The sequence below is a fragment of the Notolepis coatsorum genome (assembly GCF_963971535.1).
Source record: "Notolepis coatsorum genome assembly, chromosome: 1".
Taxonomy (NCBI): domain Eukaryota; kingdom Metazoa; phylum Chordata; class Actinopteri; order Aulopiformes; family Paralepididae; genus Notolepis; species Notolepis coatsorum.
This window is the reverse complement of record NC_140165.1, coordinates 89,778,566-89,791,132: the sequence shown is the minus strand read 5'-3', so window position 1 is coordinate 89,791,132 and position 12,567 is coordinate 89,778,566. Positions and strand designations below refer to the sequence as shown.

Below are 12,567 nucleotides of genomic sequence, written 5' to 3'. Positions count from 1 at the left end.
AACATTCTTTGTTTGCCTCATTGGATTGAATTGCAGGGTGGAGAGCTGTAGTAATCATCTTGAGCACCCAGAAAAACCCAACTCACCAACTTGTGGTTCAGCTGACTAGATTTTATTCTGGTAAAATACAGAGATGGGGACTCGACTCGCATGCAAATAAACTTGACATGACTCGAAACTCATACCCTGGCGACTTCAGACTTGAGTCAAGACTCGAGATTAGGGACTTGTTCATTAGTGAACCATGTAAGAGAATGGCACAGCCTAAATAAATAAAACATTTAATTTTAATTTCATTTTCAAGGTAATATTCTGTGAATTTTGCATGCATTGACCAAAAAGAGCAGTCATCCAAACATGTGTGCCTGTCAATCGGACCCTTAATGCACACAGAGACATGCGTCTGTTAGATATGAATGCACAGAGACATGCGTCTGTTACAGATATTAATTCACACAGAGACATGCATCTGTTACAGATATTAATGCACACAGACATGCGTCTGTTAGATATTAATGCACACAGAGACATGCGTCTGTTAGATATTAATGCACACAGAGACATGCGTCTGTTACAGATATTAATGCACCCAGAGACATGCGTCTGTTACAGATATGAATGCACACAGAGACATGCGTCCTGTTACAGATATTAATTCTCACAGAGACATGCGTCCTGTTACAGATATTAATGCACACAGAGACATGCGTCTGTTAGATATTAATGCACACAGAGACATGCGTCTGTTACAGATATGAATGCACACAGAGACATGCGTCTGTTAGATATGAATGCACACAGAGACATGCGTCTGTTACAGATATTAATGCACACAGAGACATGAGTCTGTTACAGATATTAATGAGCTGGATGAATGTAAAAATAAAGAGAATTAGGCAAATATCTTTTTAATTTAAGCTTTTGTTATTCTTCTAATATAACTCAAGTCCAGTAACCACACAATATGCCCCTGGTAGTCGTGTTGGAAAGCAGCCTAAATCACGCTTTCTCAGCCTGCAGGAATACTTTCACTTTCTATTAACAGTGTATTGAAGTTATTTAGTTTATGAAGAACGAATGTAGGCTACAAACTGCATAAACATCTGCGTCATGATCTGACTGATATATTGTTAGAATCAGCTTGTTGATGTAACAGCCGTCTGTTTCTCTAATGCACACTGGTTGCCATTTGTTTTATTCTATCAAGGTTTATATTTTTCTTCACATCTTACACTACTGGCCAGGAGAGTCGATTGTCTTGGTTTATTGATTGATTTTTATAGTGGAGTAAAAGACAGCATCCAAGGGATAAAAACATGAGAAAGTGCAAGCACTTATTTATTTCCATCATGGTCCCTGATTTTGGACATGGACACGCATCAACATAAAACATAGAGCATATTTGAGTCAAGTATGAAAAAAACGTATTGAAAATGGAAGATAAAGCCTTGTATACAATGATGAACAAAACAATTATACAAGATTGCAGAAAGAGATGTTATCGAAAAAGAAGGAATGTGAACTTACATATATCCTGATAATCTGTGGGCTCCTCCTTCAATCCAGTATAAATGTCCATAGGTGGGTCTGGAGAGTCTAAAGTTTCTTCTTTTTTGATGTTCAGTAGGACGTCTTGGTCCCTGGGTTCTAAAGAAGTCATCTTCTACTGGAGCTGGAGTCCAGAGTGTCTTCCTGTAGGACTTCCTGCCCCCGGTCAGCGTGAGTTACACCAGGTGAGTTCAGGTAGAGAACTATGGAGAGAGGATACTAAGGTAAACTTTTGTAAAGGTTTGTACTTTTTTATATTATATTGTATTTGTATCTATACTTTAAGTGTATATAGGACTGTGAAGCTATGCATCCCCCACCCTGTATCCCCCCCCCCCGCATACTGCTTTGACACCCGACACCCAGTTTCAAAACGGTTGCACCCTAATCAAAATAAAAAAGCTACTGTATTTACAGTAGATTTCATTATCTGTTCTTATGCACGCCTGGTGATACTAAATCCAAATTGAACTCGGGCATTTGAAAGATAATATATGTATATATAAATGTGCAAATTGGCTATAATAAGGTAATTTATAAGCCTGCTATTCTATAATAATGTTTCAAATTGCATTGGTCCGGGGGCGGCTAAGTGGTGCAGTGGGCAAGGCGCTCGCCACTAATGCAGGAGATGCTGGGTTCGAGCCCAGCTCTCTGCATTACTACCAGCTTGGCTGGTCGTTCATACTAATACAATTGGCAGTATTAGGGGGTGGGAAGCTGGTGGGTGGGGATCGGACGTTGTGGACAGCGACTCCTACAGGTCGGTTGGTGCGCCTGCGCAGCAGAATCAGGAAGCAACGAGGGCGACTGTGTCCCTCCCATGCAGACCCTCAGAAATTAGGGAAAAAAGTAGATAAAAAAAATTGCATTGGTCCGGATGGGATAATTCAGTACTGTATCTACAGAACCTTCTGTTTAATCATCTTCCCTTTATTCATTTCCTTCGATTTTTTGTACACATGATCTCAAGAAGGTACGGAACAAGATCAGTTTTTCATTTTCGGTCATTATTAGCATGGTGTTATTCACTGTCAAAGATGCAAAGAAAAATCATAATTCCTTTGTTTCATCACAATTTAAGCAAGCCTAGTAATAGACACAATATTTCTGACACTGGGAATACATTCACTGAGGTCCATAGATGTCCCTAGATACCAAGAATATCAAAAGCTCAAACAGTGAACTCCAAGCCCACGTGGTTGAACAAAAAATTCCAAAGAAACAGACTAAGAAATGATGTAAACACCATTATCAAAACCGCAAAAAAAATGTCATCAATGACAAAACTGAGGAAAACAAAAACAAACCATGTGAACTTTGGAAATTACTCAATAATCAACTAGGCTGCAGTAAAAAACTTAAAACCAGATTCTCAAACATAGACATAAAGACGGACAACATGCTCATCACAGACAAGCTGGATGTAGCCAATTACTTAAACATCTTCTTCGCAAACATAGCCACAACACTGGTAAACAAACTACCCTCCCACTCAGGGCACTATGGGGTAGAACACATAGTAGCATACTACAAAAACCTAGGTGTCCGCAAAGACGACTTCAAACTAGTAGGGCTGACCTTCAAAGCTTTTTTTGGCAATCGAAGCTTCGGGGCCGAGCTTCGATTTTAATTCGAAGCTTCGGGGGGGAAAAAATAATAATAATATTTAAAAAAAAAAATGTATCTTATGTTGTGGGACTTGTACAGCACTTTGGTAAACTTTGTTGTTTTTAAATGTGCTCTATAAATAAAGTGGATTGGATTAATTAATTAAGTAGCCCCTTTCGTGACTGTGACGCTGCCTGGGTGCAGTGGGGCTGCTCTCACAGCCAACGACATGACATTACATAATTATGTTGCAACCTTCGTCTATCAAGCAAACAATTATATAAATATTTATATGTGGTTGATAGAGACAAAGGCAGAATTCGACTTAATTAAGCACGTTTTGAACACAAATCTGTCCGACAGTCTTAAATAACAAACGGCATTGCTTCGCTTCTTCGTCGACATGTCCTTGTTGTTTTCAACACAGATAATCTCCACATGCTTGTTGTAGAGAACTGGAGTCGAGGTGCCGCTTACTTTCGTTTAATTGGAATGGAGGCAAAAAGGCGCCGCTTACTTTCGCTTCATTGGAATGGAGGCGCAAGATTTTGGAGGCAAAAAAAATGTAAAAAAAATAATTAAACTTTGATTTATTTTTTTATGTTCGAAGCTTGTGCCATCGAACGAAGCTTCGAAGCTTCGAAGTATTTAAGACAGCCCTACAAACTAGAAATGGTAACAACCGATGAGGTACTAAAATAACTGAGCGCCCTCCAACCTAACAAGGCCACTGGCCATGACAACATCCCCTCCAAATTCATCAGAGACTCAGCAGCCGCCATCACCCCAGTCATCACACATAATAAACCTCTCCATAAAACAAGGACACGTCCCCAAGGACTTCAAAATTGCGAGTGACCCCTCTGCACAAAAAGGGCAGCAAATTAGACCCAGGCAACTACCGCCCTGTTTCTATTCTTACCTCCACCTCGAAAGTCATGGAGAAAATAGTCTACAAACAGGTCGAAAAGTACCTGGCGGAAAGAAATCGAATCTACGAATTCCAATCTGGCTTCAGAACATCCCACTCCACTGACACATGCCTTCTCTATTTGAACGACCACATCAAACAAGAGGTGGACGCGGGCAAATACTGTGGCATCATCATGCTGGACCTACAAAAGGCCTTCGACACTGTCAATCACTCCATTCTGATTGACAAGCTAAAGGCAATTGGTTTTGATAGTTTATCAGTGAGCTGGATGCAATCCTACCTTGAGGGGAGAGAACAGATGGTGGAGGTAAACGGTCGGCTTGGGCGGTATCATTTTTTTCATACCGTCATACCTTGCTGACATAATACCCCGGTATACGGTATATGACGGTATGACTTTCATTTTCATCAGCGGGGGGGGGGGGCAACCCGTGTTACCAAGTAAACAAATCACGGAACGATGGCCAGTTAGCCCGCAGCATCCTAGTGCTACTATCGTTAGCTCTCAGAAGGTAGCCAGAAGCCTGCAGCATCCTAGTGCTACTATCGTTAGCTCTCAGAAGGTAGCCAGAAGCCTGCAGCATCCTAGTGCTACTATCGTTAGCTCTCAGAAGCTAGCCAGAAGCCTGCAGCATCCTAGTACTAGTAACGTTAGCTCTCAGAAAGGTAGCTAGAAGCCTGCAGCATCCTAGTGATACTATCGTTAGCTCTCAGAAGGTAGCCAGAAGCCTGCAGCGTCCTAGTGCTACTATCGTTAGCTCTCAGAAGGTAGCCAGAAGCCTGCAGCATCCTAGTGCTACTATCGTTAGCTCTCAGAAGGTAGCCAGAAGCCCGCAGCATCCTAGTGCTACTATCGTTAGCTCTCAGAAGGTAGCCAGAAGCCTGCAGCATCCTAGTGCTACTATAGTTAGCTCTCAGAAGGTAACCAGAAGCCCGCAGCGCAGCACCCTAGTACTAGTAACGTTAGCTCTCAGAACGGTAGCCAGTTAGCCCGCAGCACCAGCAACGGTAAGCGTGTCTCATTTAATTTCCACCACTGAAGCGAGTTTTCCCCTATCGATTGCGTCCTCCTGTGTGTAGACAACCAGCTCTGCGTGTGCTCGCTCCACTAGTGAGGACTGGTCTCGCCCTCTGCTGGCGCGTGCTGTGTGTGCACTACAACCAATGCCGTCCCTGTCAAAACGCATCTGTGATTTTGATGGTATTGATTTTCAATACCGTCTGGATTTCTAAATACCCTGGTATACCGTAATACCATCATACCGCCCAAGCCTAGTAAACGGTACTCTATCCCCCCCTCTCACAGTGAGCTGTGGTGTTCCACAAGGAAGCATACTTGGGCCGCTACTGTTCCTAATTTATGCAAATTACATGTCGTCAGCTTGTCACTGCAACTTGTTCTTGTTCGCGGACGACTGAGCCCTGCTGGTCTCTGACAAGAACAAGTTACAGGTTGAAAAAACCCTCAGCTCTGTACTCGGCAGAATCTGCACCTGGCTCGCTGATAACAAACTATCATTACACCTGGGTAAAACAGAGTCCATTCTCTTCGGATCTAAATAACAAACTCAGCAAGACCGACGGCTTCTCAGTTACAGTGGGTGACAATATTGTCACAAGGAAAGAGGAAATTACATACCTAGGTTCCATCCTAGAGTAGGGCTGCACGATTAATCGATTTTAAATCGAATTTGCGATTTGAAATGATGCACAAATCGCAACAAAGAAAAAATAACGTTTTTTTTCTTTTTTTCTTTTTTGTTTAACCAGGAAGTTCCATTGAGATACTAGATCGGTTTGGGAGAGGGAGGTAAGGGGTTTTAGATTGTGTGTTGTGAAGTTTAGACTTCAGAGAGGGAGAGTAAAGTACAGAAAAAAGGGTACCGTTGGGTACCAGTATCGATTCCCAGGTAAAAAGAAACATTTTCAGGCTCGGTGTCCCGAAAAGACCCACCACGTAGGCCAGATGCAAGCCGCATTTTACAATAAACCTCTGTGGGGCTGCTTAATTTTTTTTTAATTATAATCGCAAATGTAATCGCAATCGCAATATCTGTCCGAAAAATCGCAATTAGATTATTTCCCAAAATCGTGCAGCCCTATCCTAGAGGCAAATCTTTCCTGTGACAAAATGGCATCCAAGGTAATAAAAAAAGAAAACCAACGAACTAGATTCTTGTACCGGATCTCCTCTCTGGTAAACAAGAATACCCTGAAGACTCTGGCAGGAGCACTCATTCAAGGGTACTACGACTATGCTTGCACCTCATGGTACCAAAGCACCTCAAAGGCGCTAAAAACAAGATTGCAAATAGGGCTGACCTTCGAATTTTTTTTTGACAATCGAAGCTTCGGGGCCGAGCTTCGATTTTAATTCAAAGCTTCGAATTAAATTTTTTTTTATTAATTTTCTTTTTTATATATATATATATATATATATATATATATATATATATATATATATATATATATATATTTTTTTATCTTATGTTGTGGGACTTGTACAGCACTTTGGTAAACTTTGTTGTTTTTAAATGTGCTCTATAAATAAAGTGGATTGGATTAATGAATTAAGTAGCCCCTTTCGTGACTGTGCAACAAGGTTTCACTCGGCTGTGTGATTTAATTCAAGGTGGATCGCTGTTGTCGTTTGAACAACTTCAGATTTCATGGGAACTACCAATCCCCCAAATAAAGAATGTTTAAGATGAATGAAGTAAGATTTTGATTATTTGAAATATGGCCTGTGTAGACTAAACTATGCACAGAATTATGTCAGTCTACAAGGTCCGGATTCTACATGGTCCGGCAATGTAGACCTTGTAGACTCCACTACAGACCAATTATCAGTGAATGTTCATGCATTTTGAAGAAGGGCTACTTCCACAAAAAAACAAAGAACTCACCAAAACATCTCAGTAGCACCTTATCTAAATGTTCTATTTCATATATGGAGATTCATATTTATTTATGTATTGCATGCATTTCTACATTTTAATTCCTATTTTGTTTATTCATCCCAGTATCTTTCTTTCTTATGTGTGGAATTCTACAATGCATTTACATTCACATTTACATTTAGTCATTTAGCTGACGCTTTTATCCAAAGCGACTTACAAGTTCTGTACAACAGGTCATCAGGAAGGATACAACTCATCAGCTGAGTAACAATATTCATCAAAGTGTTGCGTGTTACAGTGTAGGTTAGTTTATTAGGACAAGTGCATGACAGTAAAGGCGCTCCCATAGTCCAGCAGACTGTACACAGAGCAGACTCCGCGGACGTCCGCGCGGACTCTTGAGCTTTGATCTCAGCGGACAGCAGACCCACAGGTGCGACGCTCCTATTTTCTGAGGTGCGGACATCCGCGCCGCTGACTTGGTGTCACACAAAACGCTGCTCGGCGTTTTGGTTGACATCGAACTGCATTTAATGTGACGCCGCGCGAGCGATTGGTGGCGCGAGGAGAGAGATGAGCCCGTGAAGCGCGCTCTCTCTCTCTCTCTCTTTGTCTCTCTCTCTCTCTCTCTCTCTCCCTCTCGCTCTCTCCCGCTGATAATGTTCCCTCTGATCTGCCAGTACAGTAGAACAGACAGAATTGTGGGAAATGTAGTAAAACTGGTGCGAGAAATGTAGGAAATAGACCGCGGACGTCCGCTGAGATCTGCTCGACTATGAAAGCTCAAAGAGCCGCGCGGACATCCGCGGAGTCTGCTCTGTGTACAGTCTGCTGGACTATGGGAGCGCCTTAAGGTTAGTTAGGGTTAGATTTTATTTTATTTTATTTCTTTTATTTTTTTTTAGATAATGGTTGAAGAAGTACGTCTTTAGTCGACGGCGAAAGATTGGATGGGATTCGGCTGTCCTAACTGGGGTGGGTAGTTCTGTGGGGCAAGGACTGAGAATAGGCGTGTAGGTGGTGTATATGTGTTTGAGGATGATATCCTTCAAACAGGCAATAGTGATGATATAATTTGGGCAGTGCTGAGCTGGGTTACTTTCCTCCAGTGTATTTGTACCCCGGCCCCACCCAATGGCTCCATGCACACACACACACACACACACACCGAAGTTAAAAAAAAAAAAAAAAAAAAAATGAAAAAAAAATTATTTTTCTTTTTTATTTTTTTTTTCGTTTTTTTTTTAAACTTCGATTTTTTTTTAATGTTCTAAGCTTGTGCCATCGAACGAAGCTTCGAAGCTTCGAAGTATTTAAGACAGCCCTAATTGCAAACATCACAAAACAAACTGGTCAGACTTCTACTTGACCTTACCCCTAGAACCCACCTCACCCCTGCCCACTTTGACAACCTAGGATGGCTTAGAGTAGACGACAGAGTACAGCAACTTGCAATGGGCCTGGTCTACAAGATACACTATACGACTAAGGTACCCATGTACATGTCAAAATACTTCCCAAAGGTCAGTGAATACCACGACCACAACACCAGAGGAAGCTCAACAAATCATGTTAAACCCAGATTCGGCTCAAACAAGGGACTAAACACGTTTTCCCAATTATGCCACATCAATGTGGAACCAGTGGCGTAGCGGAGGCCCCCGCACTGGGGCCCCGGAGCTTAGGGGGCCCCGCCCCCACTGTAGGCTATCCTCTTAGATTTCGTAACGTGCGGGAACAGGGCGCAGTGTGGCAGTGGGGGGAGCCCAGTATGGTTCTGCAGGGCTGCAGCTGGATGCATCTCGCGCTGTCATGTGAGACGACAAGCCGGCGGCAGCAAGGCGCACTGTCAGGATCTATGGGTACAGTACTGTATATTTGCATATCGTATGTCACAAATGTAACAGTACTAAATACCTGTATGTCATGTATGTCCCTAGGCCATAAATGTCATGTATAACTTGTGTATGTCATAAATGTCACTATGAATTGAAAATGGGGGAACCTGATGTAAACAAGACAAACGTCTTTCTCTGGTCTGCATCCCCTGCCATACTGTATTGTACCCATTCTGCAATCTGTTAAATAAAGTTTTCATTTATTCATTCAATAAGTAAATTGACCTTGTAGAAGTGGAGCAATATTCCATTTACTTTTCCATTTATTTTAGGCTCCGGGTGGAAGAGGTTAACAAAGCACACAAACAGTTGAAATGTGCGCTTTATCGGTCCTCTTTCTTTACCATGCAGGTCTGGAGTGTTCTGGTTGGACAATTGAATGAATGAATGAATGAAAACTTTATTAACAGATTGCAGAATGGGTACAGTGCAGTACAGCTCAATACATACAATTGTTAAGGGGATGCAGACCAGAGAAAGACTTTCGTCTTGTTTCCACCAGGGTCCCCCATTTCCAATTCATCGTAACATATATGACATACATGACATACAGATAGACAGTACTGCTACATCTATACATTTATGACATACCAGATTTGCAATTACAGTACTGTATTTGTGATACAAAAAGAGTCCAGAAAGAAAAGAGTATATACATTAGGCGTAGAAACTGTACATTGGATTGGGTAGGTGGGGGTGGGACTGTACATTGGAGGTGGTTGGGGGGGGGGGGGGGGGGTAGGAGTGTGGGGGGGGGGGTGTTGGCGGGGGTTGTGTTCGGACATTTACAGGGGCCAGTTTCGAGTTGCAGTCTCCCTTAGGTGTTTTTTGAGAGTGTTTTTGAAAGTGGGTAGTGATTCACATTCCTTTACAGCTTTGGGTAGGGCGTTCCACATTGATGTGGCATAATTGCGAAACGTGTTTAGTCCCTTGTTTGAGCCGAATCTGGGTTTAACATGATTTGTGGAGCTCCCTCTGGTGTTGTGATCGTGGTATTCACTGACCTTTGGGAAGTATTTAGTCATGTACATGGGTACCTTGGTCGTGTAGTGTATCTTGTAGACCAGGCCCATTGCAAGTTGCTGTACTCTGTCGTCTACTCTAAGCCATCCTAGGTTGTCAAAGTGGGCAGGGGTGAGGTGGGTTCTAGGAGTAAGGTCAAGCAGTAGTCTGACCAGTTTGTTTTGAGATGTTTGTAATTTTGTTTTTAGCGCCTTTGAGGTGCTTTGGTACCATGAGGTGCAAGCATAGTCGTAGTACCCTTGAATGAGTGCTCCTGCTAGAGTCTTCAGGGTATTCTTGTTTACCAGTGAGGAGATCCGGTACAAGAAACGAGTTCGTTGGTTGACTTTTTTTATTACATTGGATGCCATTTTGTCACAGGAAAGATTTGCCTCTAGGATGGAACCCAGGTAGGTAATATCTTCTTTCCTTGTGACAATATTGTCACCCACTGTAACTGAGAAGCCGTCGGTCTTGCTGAGTTTGTTATTTGAACCGAAGAGAATGGACTCTGTTTTGCCCATGTGTAATGATAGTTTGTTATCAGCGAGCCATATGCAGATTTTGCTTAGTTCTGAGCTGAGGGTTTTTTCAACCTGTAATTTGTTCTTGTCAGAGACCAGCAGGGCTGAGTCGTCCGCAAACAGGAACAAGTTGCAGTCACAAGCTGACGACATGTCATTTGCATAAATTAGGAACAGTAGCGGACCTAGTATGCTTCCTTGTGGAACACCACAGTTTACTGTGAGGGGGGGGGATAGGGTACCGTTTACCTCCACCATCTGCTCTCTCCCCTCCAGGTAGGATTGCATCCAGCTCACTGATAGACTATCAAAACCAATTGCTTTTAGCTTGTCAATCAGAATGGTGTGATTGACAGTGTCGAAGGCCTTTTGTAGGTCCAGCATGACCATGCCGCAGTATTTGCCCGCGTCCACCTCTTGTTTGATGTGGTCGTTTAAATAGAGAAGGCATGTGTCAGTGGAGTGGGATGTTCTGAAGCCAGATTGGAATTCGTAGATTAGATTTTTTTCCGCAAGGTATTTTTCGACCTGTTCGTATACAATTTTTTCCATGACTTTCGAGATGGAGGTAAGGATATCAATTAAGACACAACCCGCTGACCACGCCAGAAATTGTCAACAATACCCAGGATGTATATGATGTAATGTCGCATCTACTGTTTTATATCTATAATTATGGATATCAGCTAGAACAGCTGTGTAGGAGTGTGATCATTAGCAAAGAGGTTAGTAGATATATTTCTGTGTTTCAGACTCTGATCTTTTCTTACCAACTCAACGGCAACACTTGAGAAGGGCCACGTGGTGTAGAATCTCAAAACAATATCAGTAACATAACTATTCTCCGTGATATCTGGTAGGCCAGTGTGTTTTTCTGCAGCAATCCCGCAAGTAAAAGTAGCTGGAAAACAAAGCCACAGTCCGTATGTTGTGTCAAAACATCGATCGGAGAAAATCAAAATGGCTCGTATATAGTGGACTTCCTGGTTACTTGATCGGCATTTGTTTTCCCCCAATGAGCTCCGTCAAGGCAGCAACACCTGGCCACGGGATCACTTCCGGTTTAACGATTTAGCCTTAAAAATAAAGGCACGATAAACGTTTTGAATAACAACTGACCTTTAGTGGTTATGTAACTTTGCAGTCAGCAAAAATGCACACCAGAGCACTAAGAGAAACGTTAGGTTATGACGTTAGGTTATTCCATCCTAGAGGCTAATCTCTCCTGTGACAAAATGGCATCCAATGTAATAAAAAAAGTCAACCAACGAACTCGATTCTTGTACCGGATCTCCTCTCTGATAAACAAGAATACCCTGAAGACTCTGGCAGGAGCACTCATTCAGGGGTACTACGACTATGCTTGCACCTCATGGTACCAAAGCACCTCAAAGGCGCTAAAAACAAAATTACAAACATCTCAAAACAAACTGGTCAGACTACTGCTTGACCTTACTCCTAGAACCCACCTCACCCCTGCCCACTTTGACAACCTAGGATGGCTTAGAGTAGACGACAGAGTACAGCAACTTGCAATGGGCCTGGTCTACAAGATACACTACACGACCAAGGTACCCATGTACATGTCAAAATACTTCCCAAAGGTCAGTGAATACCATGATCACAACACCAGAGGGAGCTCCACAAATCATGTTAAACCCAGATTCGGCTCAAATAAGGGACTAAACACGTTTCGCAATTATGCCACATCAATGTGGAACGCCCTACCCAAAGCTGTAAAGGAATGTGGATCACTACCCACTTTCAAAACCTCTCTCAAGGGACACCTACGGGAGACTGCAATTCAACACTGGCCCCTGTAAATATCCTAACCCAACCCCCTCCAATGTACAGTCATTTATCTAGTATGGTTTTGTCAATAGTCCAATGTACAATTTTGTTTGTTTGTACAGTGTCTCCCCCCCCCCCTCAATGTACAGTTTTGCTTGTTTATACAGTGTGCCCCCCCCCCCCCCCAACCACCTCCAATGTAAATTACCCAGTATGGTTGTCAATATCCCAATGTACCCAACCCCCCCCCACCCAACCTCCTCCAATGTACAGTTTCTACGTCAAATGTATATACTCCCTATTCTTGACTCCTTCTGTATCACAAACAGTACTGTATTTGCAAATCTGGTATGTCATAA

General features: G+C 42.5%; 1 protein-coding gene across 1 annotated transcript in view; it reads right to left on the bottom strand.

Moving 5' to 3' along the window:
- Positions 1 to 11,351, bottom strand: part of LOC311244195 (uncharacterized protein) — a 75,289-nt gene extending 63,938 nt beyond the window's left edge. The window contains exons 1-2 of the mRNA XM_084333602.1: positions 11,188 to 11,351; positions 1,528 to 1,751 (exon numbers count right to left, since the gene is read on the bottom strand). Coding sequence (XP_084189728.1) covers positions 1,528 to 1,660 — 133 coding nt within the window. The 5' untranslated portion in view covers positions 1,661 to 1,751; positions 11,188 to 11,351. The remainder of the gene's footprint in view (positions 1 to 1,527; positions 1,752 to 11,187) is intronic.
- Positions 11,352 to 12,567: the final 1,216 nt, after the last annotated feature.